General features: G+C 42.0%; 1 protein-coding gene across 1 annotated transcript in view; it reads right to left on the bottom strand.

Moving 5' to 3' along the window:
- The window catches only part of LOC122939959 (deleted in malignant brain tumors 1 protein-like), a 63,290-nt gene that overhangs the window by 12,964 nt on the left and 22,338 nt on the right, over nt 1–27,988 (bottom strand). The window contains exons 6-16 of the mRNA XM_044296185.1: nt 12,204–12,230; nt 11,647–11,764; nt 11,295–11,503; nt 10,520–10,534; nt 9,498–9,621; nt 9,141–9,349; nt 8,286–8,300; nt 8,080–8,145; nt 6,331–6,345; nt 1,763–2,080; nt 192–209 (exon numbers count right to left, since the gene is read on the bottom strand). Of these exons, the coding sequence (XP_044152120.1) occupies nt 192–209; nt 1,763–2,080; nt 6,331–6,345; nt 8,080–8,145; nt 8,286–8,300; nt 9,141–9,349; nt 9,498–9,621; nt 10,520–10,534; nt 11,295–11,503; nt 11,647–11,764; nt 12,204–12,230 (1,134 nt within the window). The remainder of the gene's footprint in view (nt 1–191; nt 210–1,762; nt 2,081–6,330; nt 6,346–8,079; nt 8,146–8,285; nt 8,301–9,140; nt 9,350–9,497; nt 9,622–10,519; nt 10,535–11,294; nt 11,504–11,646; nt 11,765–12,203; nt 12,231–27,988) is intronic.

Genomic DNA, 27,988 nt, shown 5'->3' with positions numbered 1-27,988 from the left:
GAATGAGCGGTTGTGTGAATGAGCTTTTATGATTGCCTAATTCACATATACATTTACATCTGAACAGTATATATACTCTTAAGTGCATGCAGGTATAAATTTCAACAGACATCCTTCCCCCAGGCTCACCTATAAGTGCAATCCCACCGTGCTTATAAGCAAATATAGTTGATAAAAATATATATACTTACTGTTAGTGTGCAGGTCACCTGTGATGTCAGAAAAAGAATAGAAAAGTTAGATATTGTATTAACATTTGCTTTGTAAATATTAGCATGATGGGATGAATAAAAAATAAAAAATTAAACCAGTTATTGTTGGTGTTATTTGCACCAAATTTATGAAATGTTGCATGTTGTTTGTAAATTTAGTGCAAATTTAAACCTAGAAATGCTACTTCAGTTTTTTTTATACCACCCCCTCTTTGGAGTGAGTTTGCGAATATTGCAGTGATAAATTTAGAGTGAAACTAGCACAGCCTAACCTCGCCCACATTTTTGTGAAAATAAGCCCAAAAAGTCACAAAAACCTTGTTTTGAAACTTTTTAGGGCCACAATTCTGGAGTACAGGGCTTGATAAATTCCCCTCTTTGTATTCACATTATTATGAAACTAGAATTTGTAAAGAATAATATCTTAAAATAATAATAATATAATTAGAATATATGTATATATATTATTACTTGTGCATATTATTAGCAAATAAAGTTAATCAAATAAATACAATCTATATTCCTTACATTACATTATCTGTTTGGAAGATAAATAATCTTCACAGGAAACTTTGGCACTATGCTCCTCAGTATAGAATTCTTAATTTGGAAACGAAGAGTGCCTCAGTATTTGACCACATATGAATACAATAAAATATGCTGATACATAGTGAGAATGAAGTAATCAATGTTTTTTGTTTTAGAGTTGGGGGAGCTGTTCATTGTTTTTTTTGGGGGAGGGTTATTTTCACGTTGCTTACTATGACACATAAATAACATGCCCGTTTTATTCTACAGGCTTATTGTGAAAGAATAAAACTTTTTTTTCTTTGTAAAAATGCAATTCTTATTTTTTTGGGGATTATTTTTTATAAAAATTTGAACTTTTTGAGGAAGTGAACTTGACATTGTTACTTGCAAGCAACCTATTAGGAAGATCATAAAAGGCTCATCAATGTACTGTAGCATGTCTGTTCACCTTAATTAGGCATTTGGTAGCAATGGAAACCAATCAGCACCCTACTGCCATGTTGTGGCAGAGCTAATGCACTTATGTGCCAATATTTATTAGAAAAAGGATGTTTGAATATTTGTAAATGAGCCTCTGGGACGTTGCCTTTACTCCTTGAGGCTCTGCTGTCTCTGCAATTGCCATGCCTTCTGCACTTTAATTGACAGCACTAGGCGGTGTAAACATCATGTCTGGCCCTGTCAATAAGTGCTGAGGGCGTGGCAGTTGCAGAGGGAGCAGAACCTGAAGGAGCAAAGGCAACGCCCCCACTGCTCCTAGAGACTCATTTGCATATATTTTAACAGATCTGCTCAAAGATGTCCTTTAAATGGCAGAGCAATTGCAAGTGCTATAAAATGTGATCTGTAAGGGCCTGCCTACAGATGTAAATTTGCAGGCAGGGCACCCTCAATTTGAATGAATGGTTTCCTAAATTATATTATGTAGATGAATGTAAATTTTTAAAAAATATACTATATATCCATAATGTACAAAGCAATACCATTTAAACATTAGGATTCCAACCATCAGACTGTACCTGAGCAGATGACTCCAGCATCTTCATGGTGTCCACAGTTATGTGATGTAAACCCTCTGTGCGGACAGTCCCACAAGAAACGTTCATTGCCATTACATTGTACATCATCCAATATAATCAGTCCTTGTCCTTGACCAAACGCTGCACTCTGGTTAAACGCAAGAGCATTACCGCAACCTATCTGCTGACATACAACTTGCGCATCATTAATATCCCATTGGTCATCACACACAGTTCCCCATGCTCCATTATAGAGGATTTCTACACGACCGTCACACCGACCTCTTCCATTTACCAGCCTCAAAGCCATGGTTGGAGCTAGTTAAAAAAGAAAAGAATAGGAAACAAAAGTGAGGTTCAGACTAAATGTACAGTTTGTGAACATAAGGTGAGGCTATATCTCTAAAGTTGATTTAAAGGGGAAATTGTGTTTTTCTGGCCAGTAAAACACCTCTACATTAAATGCGACACATACCAAATAACACACTGGGTCACAAGTAAAAAAAACTAATGCAGACTGAAGAGTACTGAAAATAGTAACTAGAGATGAGCGAATCTTCCAAGATTCCGTTAGTTTCAGATTCACCAAATTTATCTGAAAGTTTGGTTCGGTTCAGAATCTATTCGTATTAAACGATCAAAGTTGCTCCAATTGCCCTGGAAATTGGTATATAACCCCCTCTAGTCCTCTAAAGCACAGATTTCTTATGAAAAGCTCCTATCTCGTTTTGTAAATCTCCTGCCTGGTGGTGACAGAACACTATTGATTGCTTATGCGCTGGGAGCCATTTTACAAAATTAGTCTGAATTGAACATGAAAAGATTTGGGGTTGATTCAGTACCTAAAAAATCTCAGAATCTGCAAATGGATTTGTTCATCTCTAATAGTAACCAAGCATCACTTTTTCAGACTTGCTTACAAGTTAAAGGGAACGTGTCATCAGAAAAGGACCTTTTTGATGTTGTTTTCAATTTTCCATGTATTCCATATATTTAAACAAAAAAGATAAAATCTTTCAGTTTTCACACTGTTCATTATGTCTAATAATCGGTGCCATTTCTTGTCTTATACAGATCACTTTACTGCAGTTAACTTATTCTAATCCTGCCTGAAATGATATCACCTCTGTGTATAGATAAGACAGGATCCATTATTCACAATGTGTGATTGTAAGAGCTTATCTATTCTTTCCTTGTACAATGACCTCTGCACAGGTCCCAGAGCATGTCTGTGATAGGGTCCCCTCCTGACCCTTGCGTATTTGGCCCATGGGGCTGCCGTAAAGAAATTTTCTTAATGCTTTTTAAATGCTGTTAAAAACAGCTCAGGCAAGATGGCCGCCCACATGAACATGTTCAGCAAAGAGAAAATAAAAACAGATTAGCCAATCAGCAGATGCACTGTGGTGTCACAGCCCTATAAAAATCCTCATTCTGCCCTGTCTCTGCCGATTTACAGTGAACTGAGCATAGGGAGATACGTGATAGGTGCTAGGGACAGTGCTTTACAAAGCTTTTAACTGTAGAATTTTGGATATGGACAGTGCAGGGACAGTGTAGGGAGATCGTAGGGAAAGTTTTAAAACACTTTAGGGGAAGCATAGGGAGCGCTTGTGGAGACTGCAGGGACAGTGCAGGCTCTGTGTAATTTCTCTGTGCATCTTGTTCCACTGCTGTGATATTCATACTTAATCTGTTCTGGTATATATAGACTTACTGTGCATCAGACCTAGGCCTCATGCACACGAACGTAATTTGTTTCCTTGTCCATTCAATTTTTTTTGTGGATAGGATGCAGACCCATTCATTTCAATGGGTCTGCAAAAAATGCGGACAGCACAACGTGTGCTATACACATCAGTATGTCTGTTACGTAACCCCGCCAAAAAAGATAACATGTCCTATTCTTGTCCGTTTTAGGCATTGTTACAATGGATCCACAAAAAAAACCGATGGCATACAGATGTCATCCATTTTTTTTTACAGATTTGCGGACCCCAAAACACATACGGTCGTGTGCATGTAGACTTAGTCTCTACAGGCAGTCTAATATATAGGAATGTTTACCTACCTGTAGTTCATTAGCTGCTCCATTTATACTTAATCTGTTCTGTTATACATAGACTTACTGTGCATCAGACTCATTGTCAACAGGCGATCTAATGTATGGGCACTTTTATCTAGTTCATCTGCTGGGCCATTAATACTTAATCTGTTCTGTTATAGATAGACACATTAATAATAGACAAGCAAGTCTATTAGGCCCTGATTCACAAATTGGGGTGATATACCTGTCTCATTCTAGTGTTTTTGGTGTGTCCACATTGATATATAACCACATCTGTTAGCCAAACAGTTACTGTGATTTAGTGTTGCAGAGAGGCCTTATTTAACACCCTGTGAGCAGTGCAAATAAATAGATCCTTTGCACAGCGGACTTGCCTACACATTTTTTATTTTATTTTTGTATGAAAAATAATTCTTTTATCTGAACGGCCATGACAAATTTTAAACAAATTCTATGTCACTGTGCAGTGCAACTACATTTTAGTCCATGTGGATACACCCATACTATAAACTTATTTTGCTTTCAATATGTATTGAAGATAAAACTTGCTGGATGTATCAAACATGTCAGATGGATTTTTGCCATACAGGAGGAGTGTTGTTAGTTATTGGAATGAACCACACAAATCACTCCACCGACTTTACCTAAATTCATCGTAGCTAATACATTCTTTTAGTCTGTGTTTGGTCAATGTTTTGCATCAGTATTTAATCAGAATTTGAAATCCAAAAGCAGGAGTGGGTCCAAATGATTTTATTACATTTTATCTCTGTTTTGGACCCACTCCTGTTTTGGTTTACAATTACTCATCAAATATTGGTGCAAAACACTGACACAATACTGATCGTCTGAAAGAGGCTTTATATGGATGCTCAAAATACAGGAATGTTTTTTTTTGTTTGTTTTGCTTTATGTACTTCTGAGTGAGCAGAAGAATGGAAACATAAACAGTGATGCTAACACAGCCTTACTGCCACTGCTACTGCCCTCCCTCCCCACTTTGTCATGGGGCCACTTTTACCATGGTTACTGCCACTGCTGCTGCTGCCACCGTCCCCACTCTGTCATGGGGCCACTAATTGAATCTTGGGGCACTGCACAGTTAAGTCCATAGTGATAAATTAGACTGGAAGCTTTTATTGACCTGTAATACTGATGCACAGTAACTCCACAGCTAACAGCTAAAAGGGATTAGCTATGGAACTTGGTGCCCTGTACAGTGATGGTGACAGCGATAAATTATAACTTCCTGTAATACTGACAGCACAGGACCTACAGAACAGATAAACTATGAATGTGGGTATACCGGAACATGGCGATACCCTCTCTCTGCACTCTCCCTGCAGTTCAAGTTCCAAGCCTTCACACTAACATTGGGCCACCAAGTGGGATGCATAAGATTAGGCAGAGTGGCCTGGGTATACAAGATTTATTGCGATTCGTAACAAATTAATTCGGAACAAATCACATTTCTTGAAGAACTTTGACGAATCGTGCGTATCAAATTTGTCATGTTGAGACCTTAATTATCCAGATACATGAACTACTGAATGAATTACTGTATATATATCCAAATGGTTGAGTCAGTGTATAGTAACATGGAACTAATAGAAAAAATAGAGAAAAAAGTTTAATTTTATGTATTATTTTATCAGGTATAAATAAATGTGTGCTATTTCTATTAACAAGAAAAACTGTAACTTTAGTGACATAAAAAAATACACAATAGCGATAATCAAATTTCCAAAAATTGGTTTAGGGTCTAAGTCTGCCAAATCAGCCATCTAATGGAAAATTCATAACAAATTGAATTGTGTAAAATTGATTCGCTTATCTCTAGTAGCCATTCAGTAACATGTAGAAGCACAAATAGCAAAAATTGCTATAGGAGGATTTTAGTCTCTCACATTGTTTTGTATACATTTTGGCCCGTTCTTCTTTACAAAATTGTTTCAATCTTTTTAAGCTTGCTCAAACTTTCAGCCAATCTACATACTGTACTAGCATAAGGAAAAGTTTTTTGCAAAGCTAATCTACAATCCTAGTATGTTCACTGCCAGAGAAAGGCCATGTAACTTGGATTTCAGGTGCAAGATATTTTGAAAAAGTTGCACAACATTTGTATGATCACCTTGATCTCCGTTAACTTGTTTTAAAGAGTAAATTACTCTAAATTTGACATTCCATCAGTCACTTCATAGCTGACTTGATTTACTTCAATATTTTGCACCATAACAAAGTGCACTGCGCACCATTAGTAAATGTCAGTTCATTTTACTGCAGTATCTCTAAGTCACCCTATACTATACTAATATTACACCACTCTTTTCCCTACCTTTTTCCGTGTTTTTTCTATTTTACATTTCCCTTTGAATTCTTATCTGTATGTCTTTGACATAGCCACATATTCCATTTTTAGTGCAAATTTTGCTACAAATTTGAAACATTTTGCTTAATAAATTTCCCCCAGTATATTTATAAATGCCTCATGATAACTTACCATTGGTAAAAGGTGCTGTACAAACCATGCATGAAAATAGAGAGAAAAGAAAAAGAAAAGAAAAATTATTTATGACATTGTATTTTGAAAAGCAAATTAAAGGAGTTTTCAGGGAGCACAATATAGATGACCTATCCTCAGGACAGGTCATCAGTACCTCAGCGGTGGGGATCCGACTCCTGGCACCCACGCCGATCAGCTGTTCAAAGTGGCCGCAGCTTCTTTCTAGGCTAGTGACGTCTCACTCACCAGTCACATGGCCTACATGCAGCTCAGTCTCATTGCAATACCAAGCATAGCCACTATACAACAGTACTAAGCACACGCGCTATACAACAATACCTAAAAGGGATTAGCTATGGAACTTGGTGCCCTGTACAGTGATGGTGACAGCGATAAATTATAACTTCCTGTAATACTGACAGCACAGGACCTACAGAACAGATAAACTATGAATGTGGGTATACCGGAACATGGCGATACCCTCTCTCTGCACTCTCCCTGCAGTTCAAGTTCCAAGCCTTCACACTAACATTGGGCCACCAAGTGGGATGCATAAGATTAGGCAGAGTGGCCTGGGTATACAAGATTTATTGTGATTCGTAACAAATTAATTCGGAACAAATCACATTTCTTGAAGAACTTTGACGAATCATGCGTTTCAAATTTGTCAAAACTTCAAATTTGTCAAAACTAATCTCTAGCTATATTATTAAGTGCCGTGTAATCATCTCATAAACACATTGGTAATGATAATCAGAAAATGGCCAACCCCTTTAAATATTATATTTAGGAGTCGCTGAAGATACTGGAAACATGAAAATAGAAATGAAAGAAAAAGCCAGAGTTTAAATCTTAATCATGAGAAAATATAATCAAACTACTGTATAGTACACAGATATATTGTACAGTATAGCTACGGCATATATATATATATATAGTATAGTATACTGTAAAAAAGTCCTCAGGATAAATTGAGAGGATTATGTACATTATTGTATTTATGACTTTTACAAGATCGAGCAGCTACAACACCCCTGAAATACCCAATGAAGTAAGTAAAACACAATTACAAAGTCTGTCAATTATTATTATTATTTTTTTGACGCTCTAGGAGAATCACTTGTTTTGTAGCTGGGGGGGGGGGACATGTTGGTATCTAAGGTAGAGGTTTAGGACATCTATATAGTGATGTCTAACATGTGTTGGTTTGTACCCTGTACTTTTGCTTCCTTATTTCAACCATGGGCCAATAGGTAATGTAGTTTCTGCAACGTATTTTATCTATTGTATAGGACGATCCGTCTCATTAAAATGAATAGGACGGTTAGGTGTAACTAGCTGCAGATGTGACGGCGAGCAGGTAAACAATGAAAAGGAGGCATTTCTGGCATGTCGTGCGCCTTCTCTTCAAACAGCTGATCGGCGGGGGTGCCGGGTGTTGGACCCCCGCTGATCTTATATTCATAGGTCATCAATAAATATAACTTGGACAGACCCTTTAAGGACCAGAGTAAATGTATTCTGGGCAAGAACAGACTGTCTCAACCAGGGCTGCCCTAAAGATTGTGAAACATGTGCAGTCATACAGGGTACACAGTATATCAGTATATCTACTGAAGGGAGTACCACTGAATCTGATGGCCTGATCACCCAGATCAGCATTGGATGTCCCTGGGAAATGTGTTGTGCATAACCTGTAGCCACAGTGAGAGGTGAGTGTGAGACTTAGAGTGAAAAATTGTTTACCAGTTGTAGTCACACCCATGTCCTCATCGCGGTGACTGACTACCATGTAAGCAGGGCTTGTTGCTGCTGGGAAGAGAAAGAGAAAGAAAAACGTTGTTACTTACAGTTTTGAAAACATAAGCAATTGGTGTGTATTGTATTAAATGCCTTATTGAACTACAGTAAACACATATTTAGTTGTAGTATATTTTAGGTATCGTACTTACCAGGGGTAGTATGTTCTAGATACATGAAAATTAAGAGGAAAGAGAAAAAAAAATGTTGTTACTATTTGGAAAATGTGGCCCATGATATATTCTAAATTAGATCTTCAGTATACATTCAGAGGATAATGAATTGGGACATTCCGTGTGTGTTACCCAATACATTAATCTTGAGTATGTTAAACAGATAGGGAAGAGAACAGAATCCTTGATACCATTGATCTTTATAAGTAGTGTTGAGCGAATCGAAGTGTCCAAAGTGGACTTCGATCTGAATTTCAGGGAAATTCGATTTGCCTCAAAGCCGCTTATCCTCTTGTTTCGCAATCAGCAATGAACGCGGCATCTGAGGGGTACAATGATGGGGGCGGAGCAATCACCGTTCCCTGTCATTGCACCCACTACTTACAAAGAAATGTGCTTTGTGACAAAATAATTAGTCACAAAGTGGATTTTTTTGCAATAGAATCAAATTTTCAAGAACTTTGCTCATCTCTATCCATAAAGCACACCAACAATGATAAAATACAATATACAAGTGAAAATGTTACAATGTATGTACTATGTAAAAAATGTGCTGAGAGTAGCTGATATTTCCCTTCACCCACGAAGCAATATTTGAAAGCAAGGCGAAAACTATGTATGCAGCGCCTGCAGGAAAGCAAAAAGTTCTAGTTCTTATGTTGGCACAATTTTGCAGCCACATCTAATTACTATATTTTGGATTTATCTGATGTTTATGTTGTTCTGAAGAAATGTGCAACATAAAAACTGCCTGGATTATTTACAGTACTGGTACCAATTTTTTTTAAAATCATGTAGTGTGTTGTGCCATCAGTATCTAAGTAGAGCTATTACCTGTAGATAATAGGCTGGATGAATAATACTGAGCTTCAAACCGTCCATTGACGTACGGATTAAATAGTTCCAAGGTCATGACATTGGATGATGAGCGGAACACTTGACTTGTAGGCTGGCAAACCTTTCCAAGCACAACTCTGTTCCATCTATATCCATCGTAGATGGTCACGTACTCAGAATTACAAACTCTACCATTAGCACGCATACTGTTTGGTAAAAGAAGACAAATCCCATCAAATTCTATAATTAATCAAAACTTATTCGGTATGAGCAATGTTAAAGAGTTGTGTTGAGGATAGGGATAAGAGGTGGGTTTGGAAAGGAAAAATAAGTGCACACTTAAGCACTACTCACTTTACATAAGTGAGGTCGAGTTCAACTTGACCGGTTGGGACCTTAATTATCCAGATACATGAACTACTGAATGAATTACTGTATATATATCCAAATGGTTGAGTCAGTGTATAGTAACATGGAACTAATAGAAAAAATAGAGAAAAAAGTTTAATTTTATGTATTATTTTATCAGGTATAAATAAATGTGTGCTATTTCTATTAACAAGAAAAACTGTAACTTTAGTGACATAAAAAAATACACAATAGAGATAATCAAATTTCGAAAAATTGGTTTAGGGTCTAAGTCTGCCAAATCAGCCATCTAATGGAAAATTCATAACAAATTGAATTGTATAAAATTGATTCGCTTATCTCTAGTGGCCATTCAGTAACATGTAGAAGCACAAATAGCAAAAATTGCTATAGGAGGATTTTAGTCTCTCACATTGTTTTGTATACATTTTGGCCCGTTCTTCTTTACAAAATTGTTTCAATCTTTTTAAGCTTGCTCAAACTTTCAGCCAATCTACATACTGTACTAGCATAAGGAAAAGTTTTTTGCAAAGCTAATCTACAATCCTAGAATGTTCACTGCAAGAGAAAGGCCATGTAACTTGGATTTCAGGTGCAAGATATTTTGAAAAAGTTGCACAACATTTGTATGATCACCTTGATCTCCGTTAACTTGTTTTAAAGAGTAAATTACTCTAAATTTGCCAAATTCCATCAGTCACTTCATAGCTGACTTGATTTACTTCAATATTTTGCACCATAACAAAGTGCACTGCGCACCATTAGTAAATGTCAGTTCATTTTACTGCAGTATCTCTAAGTCACCCTATACTATACTAATATTACACCACTCTTTTCCCTACCTTTTTCCGTGTTTTTTATATTTTACATTTCCCTTTGAATTCTTATCTGTATGTCTTTGACATAGCCACATATTCCATTTTTAGTGCAAATTTTGCTACAAATTTGAAACATTTTGCTTAATAAATTTCCCCCAGTATATTTATAAATGCCTCATGATAACTTACCAGTGGTAGAAGGTGCTGTACAAACCATGCATGAAAATAGAGAGAAAAGAAAAAGGAAAGAAAAATTATTTATGACATTGTATTTTGAAAAGCAAATGAAAGGAGTTTTCAGGGAGCACAATATGGATGACCTATCCTCAGGACAGGTCATCAGTACCTGAGCGGTGGGGATCCAACTCCTGGCACCCACGCCGATAAGCTGTTCAAAGTGGCTGCAGCTTCTTTCTAGGCTAGCGACGTCCCATTCATCAGTCACATGGCCTACATGCAGCTCAGTCTCATTGAAATGAACGGGCATGGGCTGCAATACCATTGGTATTGTTGTTGTAAGCATAGCCACTATACAACAATACCAAGCACAGACTCTATACAATGCAGACCCTGTACTTAATATGCTGTAAGGAGGTCTCAATGGTCACCAAAGTGCCATGGCCTCTTAAAATAGCTGATCCGTGGGAGTTATGGGAACTGGACCCCACTAATCAGATATTGATGAGCTATTATAAGGAGACATCATCAATATTGAACTCCTGAAAAACCCCTGTAACTGCGATAAGATACTGTATATAATAAAACCTTCTGTCATTTTATGTATATTACTCAACAGCATCCATATTTGAAAAGAGAAATCAGAGAAGAAGAATGAAACATTGCTATATTTGGTCTTTGGCGAGTACACCAATCATGATAAAAAGTACATAGTATGTTACAGAAAATGCAACAAAATGTGAGTTTTTTTAACCAAGTAATACATCATTATCTCTACACATATTACCTATAGTATGTAGGTTGGATGAGTAATACTGAGCTTCAAACCGTCCACTGAAGTCGTGATTAACAAATTCCAGGGTCATGACATTGGATGATGAGCGATACACTTGACTTGTATACTCGCAAACCTTCCCAAGTACAACATCCATCCAAGGATATCCATCATATATTTTCACATATTCAGAAGTGCAATTTCCACCTTTAGTTTGCATACTAGTAAAAGACAAGAAATCCCATCAAATTGTATTATAAATCACTAATTATTCTATACAATATGAGAAATCTGAAAGTATTTTGAGGAGAGATTGAAGAGGACTGGATGGGTTTTTGAAGGGAGAATTAAGTGCACTACTCACTATACAGAATTGAAGTAGAGTTCAACTTGACCATCTGGGACTTCAATTATCCAGGTGCATAAATACCAATAGCCGTTTATATATCCCGATGGCTGAGTCAGTCTATAGTTGCATGGCACTACGCCAATAAAAAGAGACAGAGACAGTCAGGAGAGCATTTGAAAGTTTCTAATGTAGAATTGCAATTTGAAAAATAATTGTTAATTCAGAAATAGGGTGGAAAAAAATTACACCTAATTATTTAGGAACACTAAACCTTCTGGAGGAACTTATCAGTCTCTTACACATTTTTGGAGAAATTGGCCCACTCTATTTTGCCTAAAGATAGGTCATCAATATTAAAAGCCCGGAACACCAGGGAGCACCAGTTTAAGGTAATGTTGGCTTTTTGGACTGTGCGGTTCTTGTTTCCAAAACATACCTGAACCGTGGTGGAAGTAGCAAAAATGCAGATATGAACAGGGTCTGAATTACATTTCAGATATATGAAGAAGAAAAAGAGATAGAAAACAATAGAGTTTAATGATATTATAATGAAGCTTTTGTATTGTACTTACTTGTACTCATCATACTAGAGATCGATGCTACTTAATACACGAAAATAGAAAAGAAAACGGAAAAGATTTTTACTTTGGATACTGAAAACATAATACTGACCATGATAAAATACAGACTTCACAGAGTTACCATTATTTCTAAGACATAGCTTTTAATAATCATTATTAAAATATTGGACCCATTATTTTTATTTATATTTTATTAATTTATTTAATTATAATTTGCCAACACAAGCAAAGCTACATTTTGGCGCCCCATTCCCCCCCCCGCCCGCCCAGTCACACTCATCAGGGGATAGAGGGTAGGGATGAGCGAACTCGAACTGTATAGTTCGGGTTCGTACCGAATTTTGGGGTGTCCGTGACACGGACCCGAACCCGGACATTTTCGTAAAAGTCCGGGTTCGGGTTCGGTGTTCGTCGCTTTCTTCGCGCTTTTGTGACGCTTTCTTGGCGCTTTTTGAAAGGCTGCAAAGCAGCCAATCAACAAGCGTCATACTACTTGCCCCAAGAGGCCATCACAGCCATGCCTACTATTGGCATGGCTGTGATTGGCCAGAGCACCATGTGACCCAGCCTCTATTTAAGCTGGAGTCACATAGCGCCGCCCGTCACTCTGCTCTGATTAGCGTAGGGAGAGGTTGCGGCTGCGACAGTAGGGCGAGATTAGGCAGATTAACTCCTCCAAAGGACTTGATTAACTGATCGATCTGCAGCTGTGGATCATTGAGCTGCTGATCCTCAATTGCTCACTGTTTTTAGGCTGCACAGACCGTTTGTCAGTCACATTTTTCTGGGGTGATCGGCGGCCATTTTGTGTCTTGTGGTGCGCCAGCACAAGCTGCGACCAAGTGCATTTAACCCTCAATGGTGTGGTTGTTTTTTGGCTAAAGCCTACATCAGGGTGAAGCTGTCACACCAAGTGCATTTAACCAGCAATAGTCTGTTCATTTTTTGGCCATATACAAAATCAGGGGCAAGCTGCGCCTGTCACCAAGTGCATTTAACCCTCAATGGTGTGGTTGTTTTTTGGCTAAAGCCTACATCAGGGTGAAGCTGTCACACCAAGTGCATTTAACCAGCAATAGTCTGTTCATTTTTTGGCCATATACTAAATCAGGGGCAAGCTGCGCCTGTCACCAAGTGCATTTAACCCTCAATGGTGTGGTTGTTTTTTGGCTAAAGCCTACATCAGGGTGAAGCTGTCACACCAAGTGCATTTAACCAGCAATAGTCTGTTTATTTTTTGGCCATATCCCAGTCTAATTCTGTCACTAAATCCATACCGGTCACCCAGCGCCTAAATACTAGGCCTCAAATTTATATCCAGCTAAATCTGTCCCTAGTGCTGTAGCTGGGCGAGTTATTTAGTGTCCGTTCAAGCACATTTCTTGTTCTGGGTTGAAATACAATTCCCAATTTAGCAATTTCATAATTTAGTGGTTTCTGCTATATCAGAGCTATTTGAAATCTATCCCTAAAAGGGTATATAATATTCAAGGTGCACATTGGGTCATTCAGAATAACTTCACACACACCCGCTACTGTGTATTTCCAAGTCTAATTCTGGCACTAAACCCATACCTGTCACCCAGCGCCTAAATACTAGGCCTCAAATTTATATCCCGCTAAATCTGTCCTTAGTGCTGTAGCTGGGCGAGTTATTTAGTGTCCGTTCAAGCACATTTCTTGTTCTGGGTTGAAATACAATTCCCAATTTAGCAATTTCATAATTTAGTGGTTTCTGCTATATCAGAGCTATTTGAAATCTATCCCTAAAAGGGTATATAATATTCAAGGTGCACATTGGGTCATTCAGAATAACTTCACACACACCCGCTACTGTGTATTTCCAAGTCTAATTCTGGCACTAAACCCATACCTGTCACCCAGCGCCTAAATACTAGGCCTCAAATTTATATCCCGCTAAATCTGTCCTTAGTGCTGTAGCTGGGCGAGTTATTTAGTGTCCGTTCAAGCACATTTCTTGTTCTGGGTTGAAATACAATTCCCAATTTAGCAATTTCATAATTTAGTGGTTTCTGCTATATCAGAGCTATTTGAAATCTATCCCTAAAAGGGTATATAATATTCAAGGTGCACATTGGGTCATTCAGAATAACTTCACACACACCCGCTACTGTGTATTTCCAAGTCTAATTCTGGCACTAAACCCATACCTGTCACCCAGCGCCTAAATACTAGGCCTCAAATTTATATCCCGCTAAATCTGTCCTTAGTGCTGTAGCTTGGCGAGTTATTTAGTGTCCGTTCAAGCACATTTCTTGTTCTGGGTTGAAATACAATTCCCAATTTAGCAATTTCATAATTTAGTGGTTTCTGCTATATCAGAGCTATTTGAAATCTATCCCTAAAAGGGTATATAATATTCAAGGTGCACATTGGGTCATTCAGAATAACTTCACACACACCCGCTACTGTGTATTTCCAAGTCTAATTCTGGCACTAAACCCATACCTGTCACCCAGCGCCTAAATACTAGGCCTCAAATTTATATCCCGCTAAATCTGTCCTTAGTGCTGTAGCTGGGCGAGTTATTTAGTGTCCGTTCAAGCACATTTCTTGTTCTGGGTTGAAATACAATTCCCAATTTAGCAATTTCATAATTTAGTGGTTTCTGCTATATCAGAGCTATTTGAAATCTATCCCTAAAAGGGTATATAATATTCAAGGTGCACATTGGGTCATTCAGAATAACTTCACACACACCCGCTACTGTGTATTTCCAAGTCTAATTCTGGCACTAAACCCATACCTGTCACCCAGCGCCTAAATACTAGGCCTCAAATTTATATCCCGCTAAATCTGTCCTTAGTGCTGTAGCTGGGCGAGTTATTTAGTGTCCGTTCAAGCACATTTCTTGTTCTGGGTTGAAATACAATTCCCAATTTAGCAATTTCATAATTTAGTGGTTTCTGCTATATCAGAGCTATTTGAAATCTATCCCTAAAAGGGTATATAATATTCAAGGTGCACATTGGGTCATTCAGAATAACTTCACACACACCCGCTACTGTGTATTTCCAAGTCTAATTCTGGCACTAAACCCATACCTGTCACCCAGCGCCTAAATACTAGGCCTCAAATTTATATCCCGCTAAATCTGTCCTTAGTGCTGTAGCTGGGCGAGTTATTTAGTGTCCGTTCAAGCACATTTCTTGTTCTGGGTTGAAATACAATTCCCAATTTAGCAATTTCATAATTTAGTGGTTTCTGCTATATCAGAGCTATTTGAAATCTATCCCTAAAAGGGTATATAATATTCAAGGTGCACATTGGGTCATTCAGAATAACTTCACACACACCCGCTACTGTGTATTTCCAAGTCTAATTCTGGCACTAAACCCATACCTGTCACCCAGCGCCTAAATACTAGGCCTCAAATTTATATCCCGCTAAATCTGTCCTTAGTGCTGTAGCTGGGCGAGTTATTTAGTGTCCGTTCAAGCACATTTCTTGTTCTGGGTTGAAATACAATTCCCAATTTAGCAATTTCATAATTTAGTGGTTTCTGCTATATCAGAGCTATTTGAAATCTATCCCTAAAAGGGTATATAATATTCAAGGTGCACATTGGGTCATTCAGAATAACTTCACACACACCCGCTACTGTGTATTTCCAAGTCTAATTCTGGCACTAAACCCATACCTGTCACCCAGCGCCTAAATACTAGGCCTCAAATTTATATCCCGCTAAATCTGTCCTTAGTGCTGTAGCTGGGCGAGTTATTTAGTGTCCGTTCAAGCACATTTCTTGTTCTGGGTTGAAATACAATTCCCAATTTAGCAATTTCATAATTTAGTGGTTTCTGCTATATCAGAGCTATTTGAAATCTATCCCTAAAAGGGTATATAATATTCAAGGTGCACATTGGGTCATTCAGAATAACTTCACACACACCCGCTACTGTGTATTTCCAAGTCTAATTCTGGCACTAAACCCATACCTGTCACCCAGCGCCTAAATACTAGGCCTCAAATTTATATCCCGCTAAATCTGTCCTTAGTGCTGTAGCTGGGCGAGTTATTTAGTGTCCGTTCAAGCACATTTCTTGTTCTGGGTTGAAATACAATTCCCAATTTAGCAATTTCATAATTTAGTGGTTTCTGCTATATCAGAGCTATTTGAAATCTATCCCTAAAAGGGTATATAATATTCAAGGTGCACATTGGGTCATTCAGAATAACTTCACACACACCCGCTACTGTGTATTTCCAAGTCTAATTCTGGCACTAAACCCATACCTGTCACCCAGCGCCTAAATACTAGGCCTCAAATTTATATCCCGCTAAATCTGTCCTTAGTGCTGTAGCTGGGCGAGTTATTTAGTGTCCGTTCAAGCACATTTCTTGTTCTGGGTTGAAATACAATTCCCAATTTAGCAATTTCATAATTTAGTGGTTTCTGCTATATCAGAGCTATTTGAAATCTATCCCTAAAAGGGTATATAATATTCAAGGTGCACATTGGGTCATTCAGAATAACTTCACACACACCCGCTACTGTGTATTTCCAAGTCTAATTCTGGCACTAAACCCATACCTGTCACCCAGCGCCTAAATACTAGGCCTCAAATTTATATCCCGCTAAATCTGTCCTTAGTGCTGTAGCTGGGCGAGTTATTTAGTGTCCGTTCAAGCACATTTCTTGTTCTGGGTTGAAATACAATTCCCAATTTAGCAATTTCATAATTTAGTGGTTTCTGCTATATCAGAGCTATTTGAAATCTATCCCTAAAAGGGTATATAATATTCAAGGTGCACATTGGGTCATTCAGAATAACTTCACACACACCCGCTACTGTGTATTTCCAAGTCTAATTCTGGCACTAAACCCATACCTGTCACCCAGCGCCTAAATACTAGGCCTCAAATTTATATCCCGCTAAATCTGTCCTTAGTGCTGTAGCTGGGCGAGTTATTTAGTGTCCGTTCAAGCACATTTCTTGTTCTGGGTTGAAATACAATTCCCAATTTAGCAATTTCATAATTTAGTGGTTTCTGCTATATCAGAGCTATTTGAAATCTATCCCTAAAAGGGTATATAATATTCAAGGTGCACATTGGGTCATTCAGAATAACTTCACACACACCCGCTACTGTGTATTTCCAAGTCTAATTCTGGCACTAAACCCATACCTGTCACCCAGCGCCTAAATACTAGGTCTCAAATTTATATCCCGCTAAATCTGTCCTTAGTGCTGTAGCTGGGCGAGTTATTTAGTGTCCGTTCAAGCACATTTCTTGTTCTGGGTTGAAATACAATTCCCAATTTAGCAATTTCATAATTTAGTGGTTTCTGCTATATCAGAGCTATTTGAAATCTATCCCTAAAAGGGTATATAATATTCAAGGTGCACATTGGGTCATTCAGAATAACTTCACACACACCCGCTACTGTGTATTTCTAAGTCTAATTCTGTCACTAAACCCATACCTGTCACCCAGCGCCTAAATACTAGGCCTCAAATTTATATCCTGCTAAATCTCTCGTTAACGCTGTCCTGTTGTGGCTGGGAAAGTTATTTAGTGTCCGTCAAAGCACATTTTTTGTTCTGGGTTTAAATACAATTCCCAATTTAACAATTTCATAATTTAGTGGTTTCTGCTATATCAGAGCTATTTGAAATCTATCCCTAAAAGGGTATATAATATTCAAGGTGCACATTGGGTCATTCAGAATAACTTCACACACACCCGCTACTGTGTATTTCCAAGTCTAATTCTGTCACTAAACCCATACCTGTCACCCAGCGCCTAAATACTAGGCCTCAAATTTATATCCTGCTAAATCTCTCGTTAACGCTGTCCTGTTGTGGCTGGGAAAGTTATTTAGTGTCCGTCAAAGCACATTTTTTGTTCTGGGTTGAAATACAATTCCCAATTTAGCAATTTCATAATTTAGTGGTTTCTGCTATATCAGAGCTATTTGAAATCTATCCCTAAAAGGGTATATAATATTCAAGGTGCACATAGGGTCATTCAGAATAACTTCACACACACGCTTCTGTGCATTTCCAAGTCTAATTCTGTCACTAAATCCATACCGGTCACCCAGCGCCTAAATACTAGGCCTCAAATTTATATCCAGCTAAATCTGTCCCTAGTGCTGTAGCTGGGCGAGTTATTTAGTGTCCGTTCAAGCACATTTCTTGTTCTGGGTTGAAATACAATTCCCAATTTAGCAATTTCATAATTTAGTGGTTTCTGCTATATCAGAGCTATTTGAAATCTATCCCTAAAAGGGTATATAATATTCAAGGTGCACATAGGGTCATTCAGAATAACTTCACACACACGCTTCTGTGCATTTCCAAGTCTAATTCTGTCACTAAATCCATACCGGTCACCCAGCGCCTAAATACTAGGCCTCAAATTTATATCCAGCTAAATCTGTCCCTAGTGCTGTAGCTGGGCGAGTTATTTAGTGTCCGTTCAAGCACATTTCTTGTTCTGGGTTGAAATACAATTCCCAATTTAGCAATTTCATAATTTAGTGGTTTCTGCTATATCAGAGCTATTTGAAATCTATCCCTAAAAGGGTATATAATATTCAAGGTGCACATAGGGTCATTCAGAATAACTTCACACACCCGCTACTGTGCATTTCCAAATCTAATTCTGTCACTAAACCCATACCTGTCACCCAGCGCCTAAATACTAGGCCTCAAATTTATATCCCGCTAAATCTCTCGTTACCGCTGTCCTGTTGTGGCTGGGAAAGTTATTTAGTGTCCGTCAAAGCACATTTTTTGTTCTGGGTTGAAATACAATTCCCAATTTTGCAATTTCATAATTTAGTCGTTTCTGCTATATCAGAGCTATTTGAAATCTATCCCTAAAAGGGTAGATCATATTGAAGGTGCACATAGGGTCATTCAGAATAACTTCACACACACGCTTCTGTGCATTTCCAAGTCTAATTCTGTCACTAAATCCATACCGGTCACCCAGCGCCTAAATACTAGGCCTCAAATTTATATCCCGCTGAATTTGAATACAATACATTGGGCCAAATAATATATTTGTTGTTGTGGTGAACCATAACAATGAGAAAAACATCTAGTAAGGGACGCGGACGTGGACATGGTCGTGGTGGTGTTAGTGGACCCTCTGGTGCTGGGAGAGGACGTGGCCGTTCTGCCACATCCACACGTCCTAGTGTACCAACTACCTCAGGTCCCAGTAGCCGCCAGAATTTACAGCGATATATGGTGGGGCCCAATGCCGTTCTAAGGATGGTAAGGCCTGAGCAGGTACAGGCATTAGTCAATTGGGTGGCCGACAGTGGATCCAGCACGTTCACATTATCTCCCACCCAGTCTTCTGCAGAAAGCGCACAGATGGCGCCTGAAAACCAACCCCATCAGTCTGTCACATCACCCCCATGCATACCAGGGAAACTGTCTCAGCCTCAAGTTATGCAGCAGTCTCTTATGCTGTTTGAAGACTCCGCTGGCAGGGTTTCCCAAGGGCATCCACCTAGCCCTTCCCCAGCGGTGAAAGACATAGAATGCACTGACGCACAACCACTTATGTTTCCTGATGATGAGGACATGGGAATACCACCTCAGCATGTCTCTGATGATGACGAAACACAGGTGCCAACTGCTGCGTCTTTCTGCAGTGTGCAGACTGAACAGGAGGTCAGGGATCAAGACTGGGTGGAAGACGATGCAGGGGACGATGAGGTCCTAGACCCCACATGGAATGAAGGTCGTGCCACTGACTTTCACAGTTCGGAGGAAGAGGCAGTGGTGAGACCGAGCCAACAGCGTAGCAAAAGAGGGAGCAGTGGGCAAAAGCAGAACACCCGCCGCCAAGAGACTCCGCCTGCTACTGACCGCCGCCATCTGGGACCGAGCACCCCAAAGGCAGCTTCAAGGAGTTCCCTGGCATGGCACTTCTTCAAACAATGTGCTGACGACAAGACCCGAGTGGTTTGCACGCTGTGCCATCAGAGCCTGAAGCGAGGCATTAACGTTCTGAACCTGAGCACAACCTGCATGACCAGGCACCTGCATGCAAAGCATGAACTGCAGTGGAGTAAACACCTTAAAACCAAGGAAGTCACTCAGGCTCCCCCTGCTACCTCTTCTGCTGCTGCCGCCTCGGCCTATTCTGCTGCTGCCGCCTCGGCCTCTTCCTCCGCCTCTGGAGGAACGTTGGCACCTGCCGCCCAGCAAACAGGGGATGTACCACCAACACCACCACCACCACCTCCGTCACCAAGCGTCTCAACCATGTCACACGCCAGCGTTCAGCTCTCCATCTCACAAACATTTGATAGAAAGCGTAAATTCCCACCTAGCCACCCTCGATCCCTGGCCCTGAATGCCAGCATTTCTAAACTACTGGCCTATGAAATGCTGTCATTTAGGCTGGTGGACACAGACAGCTTCAAACAGCTCATGTCGCTTGCTGTCCCACAGTATGTTGTTCCCAGCCGGCACTACTTCTCCAAGAGAGCCGTGCCTTCCCTGCACAACCAAGTATCCGATAAAATCAAGTGTGCACTGCGCAACGCCATCTGTGGCAAGGTCCACCTAACCACAGATACGTGGACCAGTAAGCACGGCCAGGGACGCTATATCTCCCTAACTGCACACTGGGTAAATGTAGTGGCAGCTGGGCCCCAGGCGGAGAGCTGTTTGGCGCACGTCCTTCCGCCGCCAAGGATCGCAGGGCAACATTCTTTGCCTCCTGTTGCCACCTCCTCCTTCTCGGCTTCCTCCTCCTCTTCTTCCACCTGCTCATCCAGTCAGCCACACACCTTCACCACCAACTTCAGCACAGCCCGGGGTAAACGTCAGCAGGCCATTCTGAAACTCATATGTTTGGGGGACAGGCCCCACACCGCACAGGAGTTGTGGCGGGGTATAGAACAACAGACCGACGAGTGGTTGCTGCCGGTGAGCCTCAAGCCCGGCCTGGTGGTGTGTGATAATGGGCGAAATCTCGTTGCAGCTCTGGGACTAGCCAATTTGACGCACATCCCTTGCTTGGCGCATGTGCTGAATTTGGTGGTGCAGAAGTTCATTCACAACTACCCCGACATGTCAGAGCTGCTGCATAAAGTGCGGGCCGTCTGTTCGCGCTTCCGGCGTTCACATCCTGCTGCTGCTCGCCTGTCTGCGCTACAGCGTAACTTCGGCCTTCCCGCTCACCGCCTCATATGCGACGTGCCCACCAGGTGGAACTCCACCTTGCACATGCTGGACAGACTGTGCGAGCAGCAGCAGGCCATAGTGGAGTTTCAGCTGCAGCACGCACGGGTCAGTCGCACTACAGAACAGCACCACTTCACCACCAATGACTGGGCCTCCATGCGAGACCTGTGTGCCCTGTTGCGCTGTTTCGAGTACTCCACCAACATGGCCAGTGGCGATGACACCGTTATCAGCGTTACAATACCACTTCTATGTCTCCTTGAGAAAACACTTAGGGCGATGATGGAAGAGGAGGTGGCCCAGGAGGAGGAGGAGGAGGAGGAGGAAGAGGGGTCATTTTTAGCACTTTCAGGCCAGTCTCTTCGAAGTGACTCAGAGGGAGGTTTTTGGCAACAGCAGAGGCCAGGTACAAATGTGGCCAGCCAGGGCCCACTACTGGAGGACGAGGAGGACGAGGATGAGGAGGAGGTGGAGGAGGATGAGGATGAAGCATGGTCACAGCGGGGTGGCACCCAACGCAGCTCGGGTCCATCACTGGTGCGTGGCTGGGGGGAAAGGCAGGACGATGACGATACGCCTCCCACAGAGGACAGCTTGTCCTTATCCCTGGGCAGCCTGGCACACATGAGCGACTACATGCTGCAGTGCCTGCGCAACGACAGCAGAGTTGCCCACATTTTAACCTGTGCGGACTACTGGGTTGCCACCCTGCTGGATCCACGCTACAAAGACAATGTGCCCACCTTACTTCCTGCACTGGAGCGTGATAGGAAGATGCGCGAGTACAAGCGCACGTTGGTAGACGCACTACTGAGAGCATTCCCAAATGTCACAGGGGAACAAGTGGAAGCCCAAGGCCAAGGCAGAGGAGGAGCAAGAGGTCGCCAAGGCAGCTGTGTCACGGCCAGCTCCTCTGAGGGCAGGGTTAGCATGGCAGAGATGTGGAAAACTTTTGTCAACACGCCACAGCTAACTGCACCACCACCTGATACGCAACGTGTTAGCAGGAGGCAACATTTCACTAACATGGTGGAACAGTACGTGTGCACACCCCTCCACGTACTGACTGATGGTTCGGCCCCATTCAACTTCTGGGTCTCTAAATTGTCCACGTGGCCAGAGCTAGCCTTTTATGCCTTGGAGGTGCTGGCCTGCCCGGCAGCCAGCGTTTTGTCTGAACGTGTATTCAGCACGGCAGGGGGCGTCATTACAGACAAACGCAGCCGCCTGTCTACAGCCAATGTGGACAAGCTGACGTTCATAAAAATGAACCAGGCATGGATCCCACAGGACCTGTCCGTCCCTTGTCCAGATTAGACATTAACTACCTCCCCATAACCATATATTATTGGACTCCAGGGCACTTCCTCATTCAATCCTATTTTTATTTTCATTTTACCATTATATTGCGATGCTACCCAAAGTTGAATGAACCTCTCCTCTGCCTGTGTGCTAGGCCTAAATATATGCCAATGGACTGTTGCAGTGGTGGCTGACATGAAGCCTGATTCTCTGCTATGACATGCAGACTAATTCTCTGCTGACATGAAGCCAGATTGTCTGTTACGGGACCTCCCTCCTCTGCCTGGGTGCTGGGCCTAAATTTATGACAATGGACTGTTGCAGTGGTGGCTGACGTGAAGCCTCATTCTCTGCTATGACATGCAGACTGATTCTCTGCTGACATGAAGCCAGATTGTCTGTTACGGGACCTCTCTCCTCTGCCTGGGTGCTAGGCCTAAATATATGCCAATGGACTGTTGCAGTGGTGGCTGACGTGAAGCCTGATTCTCTGCTATGACATGCAGACTGATTCTCTGCTGACATGAAGCCAGATCCTCTGTTACGGGACCTCTCTCCTCTGCCTGTGTGTGTGCTGGGCCTAAATATATGCCAATGGACTGTTGCAGTGGTGGCTGACGTGAAGCCTCATTCTCTGCTATGACATGCAGACTAATTCTCTGCTGACATGAAGACAGATTCTCTGTTATGGGACCTCCCTCCTCTGCCTGGGTGCTGGGCCTAAATATATGCCAATGGACTGTTGCAGTGGTGGGTGACGTGAAGCCTCATTCTCTGCTATGACATGCAGACTAATTCTCTGCTGACATGAAGCCAGATTGTCTGTTACGGGACCTCTCTCCTCTGCCTGTGTGTGTGCTGGGCCTAAATATATGCCAATGGACTGTTGCAGTGGTGGCTGACGTGAAGCCTCATTCTCTGCTATGACATGCAGACTAATTCTCTGCTGACATGAAGACAGATTCTCTGTTACGGGACCTCTCTCCTCTGCCTGTGTGTGTGCTGGGCCTAAATATATGCCAATGGACTGTTGCAGTGGTGGCTGACGTGAAGCCTCATTCTCTGCTATGACATGCAGACTAATTCTCTGCTGACATGAAGACAGATTCTCTGTTACGGGACCTCCCTCCTCTGCCTGGGTGCTGGGCCTAAATATATGCCAATGGACTGTTGCAGTGGTGGGCTGACGTGAAGCCTGATTCTCTGCTATGACATGCAGACTAATTCTCTGCTGACATGAAGACAGATTCTCTGTTACGGGACCTCTCTCCTCTGCCTGTGTGTGTGCTGGGCCTAAATATATGCCAATGGACTGTTGCAGTGGTGGCTGACGTGAAGCCTCATTCTCTGCTATGACATGCAGACTAATTCTCTGCTGACATGAAGACAGATTCTCTGTTACGGGACCTCCCTCCTCTGCCTGGGTGCTGGGCCTAAATATATGCCAATGGACTGTTGCAGTGGTGGCTGACGTGAAGCCTCATTCTCTGCTATGACATGCAGACTGATTCTCTGCTGACATGAAGCCAGATCGTCTGTTACTGGGACCTCTCTGCTCTGCCTGTGTGCTAGGCCTAAATATATGCCAATGGACTGTTGCAGTGGTGGGTGACGTGAAGCCTCATTCTCTGCTATGACATGCAGACTGATTCTCTGCTGTCATGAAGCCAGATTGTCTGTTACGGGACCTCTCTGCTCTGCCTGTGTGCTAGGCCTAAATATATGCCAATGGACTGTTGCAGTGGTGGGTGACGTGAAGCCTCATTCTCTGCTATGACATGCAGACTGATTCTCTGCTGTCATGAAGCCAGATTGTCTGTTACGGGACCTCTCTGCTCTGCCTGTGTGCTAGGCCTAAATATATGCCAATGGACTGTTGCAGTGGTGGGTGACGTGAAGCCTCATTCTCTGCTATGACATGCAGACTGATTCTCTGCTGACATGAAGCCAGATTGTCTGTTACGGGACCTCTCTCCTCTGCCTGTGTGCTAGGCCTAAATATATGCCAATGGACTGTTGCAGTGGTGGCTGACGTGAAGCCTCATTCTCTGCTATGACATGCAGACTAATTCTCTGCTGACATGAAGCCAGATTGTCTGTTACGGGACCTCTCTCCTCTGCCTGGGTGCTGGGCCTAAATTTATGACAATGGACTGTTGCAGTGGTGGCTGACGTGAAGCCTGATTCTCTGCTATGACATGCAGACTGATTCTCTGCTGACATGAAGCCAGATCCTCTGTTACGGGACCTCTCTCCTCTGCCTGTGTGTGTGCTGGGCCTAAATATATGCCAATGGACTGTTGCAGTGGTGGCTGACGTGAAGCCTCATTCTCTGCTATGACATGCAGACTGATTCTCTGCTGACATGAAGCCAGATTCTCTGTTACGGGACCTCTCTCCTCTGCCTGTGTGTGTGCTGGGCCTAAATATATGCCAATGGACTGTTGCAGTGGTGGCTGACGTGAAGCCTCATTCTCTGCTATGACATGCAGACTAATTCTCTGCTGACATGAAGACAGATTCTCTGTTACGGGACCTCCCTCCTCTGCCTGGGTGCTGGGCCTAAATATATGCCAATGGACTGTTGCAGTGGTGGCTGACGTGAAGCCTCATTCTCTGCTATGACATGCAGACTAATTCTCTGCTGACATGAAGACAGATTCTCTGTTACGGGACCTCTCTCCTCTGCCTGGGTGCCGGGGCCTAAATATCTGAGAATGGACTGTTCCAGTGGTGGGTGACGGGAAGCCAGATTCTCTGCTATGGAACCTCTCTCCAATTGATTTTGGTTAATTTTTATTTATTTAATTTTTAATTTAATTCATTTCCCTATCCACATTTGTTTGCAGGGGATTTACCTACATGTTGCTGCCTTTTGCAGCCCTCTAGCTCTTTCCTGGGCTGTTTTACAGCCTTTTTAGTGCCGAAAAGTTCGGGTCCCCATTGACTTCAATGGGGTTCGGGTTCGGGACGAAGTTCGGATCGGGTTCGGATCCCGAACCCGAACATTTCCGGGATGTTCGGCCGAACTTCTCGAACCCGAACATCCAGGTGTTCGCTCAACTCTAATAGAGGGCATACATGTGGCTAGTTTTTCAGTTTAAAGTAAACCATACCAATTGTAGAAATTACCTAGCTGATTTACAACTTCAAAAAAAACCTAAGGCTTCAGTAACCTAAAGTATAATAAATGGGCAAAGCCTAGTTACAAGTGGGGGCATATTTAGGCCTCCACTAGCACGTGCAATTAAGATGCCACACGCACTCTTACTTTGGGTCTGAGCATTGGGCAATACCTTGAGCCCTGTGCGTAGTGGAAAATGGAACCATATTTGTAACACAGCAGTAGTATGCCGCACACTTACTGTACATGGACTGGACTAGTGTTCAGTGTCGGGAGCCTGCACCCACTATACCTGCTCAGCTTTCCCCAGCAGCCATAGAGCAGGGGGTGGGCCAGAGTGGTGCCAATCAGAGAGAGGCCGAGAGGAGCGATAGCAACTGCACATAAAAGCAGGGACTGCTGGGAGTGAAATGTGGGGCAGGAGGGGGACGGAGCCTGGGAGCTCGTCGGGTGCGCCCTAGGGCAGCCACTTGGTCTGCCTTATGGTAGCCCCGGGCCTGCCCCTATCACACCCTGCACTCGTCTTGCCCTCTTTTCAGAAACCTGTCTAGAGCGCTGTAAAAATGCCAGTTGTGACTGGAAAAGTAGCACAAAGTTTTGTTGCCTTTTTAATTCCAGAAAACCATTGCAGGGGTCTAATAAATCCCCCCCTTTTTTGCTATGTCTATTGTAAATCATTATGCTAGCTGTGGTAAAATAAATTGTGTGAGAAATACAGCTAAAAATTTATGAAAATGGTCTGCACAAAATGATACATTTGACACACCTCTTGTCACAAGGGTGTCACGACCAATCGCTGAACCTGTTGTGCCTGGGGTCATAAAGTCGCGGGTGGCTTCTCGCTAGGTTTCAAGAGATCGCTCCATGACCTAGTGGTGGGAATGGATTCCGGTGCAGGTTTTCCTGCTTAGGTTTGCAATCCTTTTTGTCCCATTTAGGGATCTGTAGCTTTTCCTTTCAGCTGTTCTCTGTCAGCCGCTCCCAGCTACTATATATTCTTCCTTTCTACTTCCCTTGTTGACAGATATAGACCTTCCTTCCAGATCTTCTATTCTGACCTCAGGTGGACAACTGTTGCTGTGGAGCCCTTGGAACTGGAGCTGTTGGATCTCCGGTTCACTCCTGTTGTTGCTGTCTCCCTTTGGGGGTTGTTGTTTGTGTTTGTGCTGTTTGTCCTTTCCCTGTTGTTACCCTAGGTGTCAGTGGTGAGGACTAGTGCCCTCACTGTCCTATTCACTACCTAGGGCTTATTTCAGGGTAAGCCAGGAACGAGGCACGTGATTGGCGTACGGGTTAGCAGCTCGTCTAGGGACGTCAGGGCAGCCAGGAGCCAGTGCTAGGTGAGTTAGGGGTCACCACTCCTCCCTCTCCCTAGTAGAATGGTACTCCTCTTCCCTCCCCTCTGCGACGTTACCTGCCATTTCAGACATGATACCTTTCCTCTCCTTATGTCACCTCAATGCTACTTCACTTTAATTCAATATTTAGCACCTGCTATTCAATAATTTATCTAATTTTACTTTATCTTAATTATAATTTTTATTTTGTAATTCAATCGATTCTGTTTCCTCATTTCACCTCAATCGTTCCCCCTTTTTCTCAAGTTTTTTTCCCCCCTTTTCACTATTTGTATCTAACTTGAATTCTGCATGAGTCAGTTATCTGTATTCATTTACCTTTTGCTCATTTTGTAATACTATGGGGGAAATTTATCATGAGGGGAATATTTTAAGTTAGTTTCGCATTAGTCTTCACTAGCGTACTTTATGCCACATTTATCAAAATGTCACATGGTGTTTCATAAATTTGTCTTATCCTTAAACCTAAGGCCTCTTTCACATGAACATTACGGATTGGCTCCGGATGCGTTCAGGGTGCGTCCAGTGAAACGTGCACCATTTTGCAAGCAAATTCAGTCAGTTTTGTCCTTGACTGCATTCAGTTGTTCAGTTTTTTCCTCGCGGGTGCAATCAGTTTTGATGCGTTTTTCATGCATGTGAAAAAAAAATGATGGTTCACAAACAACATCTCCTAGCAACTATCAGTGAAAAACGCATTACACCCAGACTGCATCCAGATTACATTCGGATGCAATGCGTTTTTCACTGAAGCCCCAATCACTTCTATGAAAGACGCAGAATATAGAGCATGCTGCAATTCTCATGCAA

This window comes from Bufo gargarizans, chromosome 6, assembly GCF_014858855.1.
Source record: "Bufo gargarizans isolate SCDJY-AF-19 chromosome 6, ASM1485885v1, whole genome shotgun sequence".
Classification (NCBI taxonomy): domain Eukaryota; kingdom Metazoa; phylum Chordata; class Amphibia; order Anura; family Bufonidae; genus Bufo; species Bufo gargarizans.
This window is presented reverse-complemented; position numbering and strand designations above follow the sequence as displayed.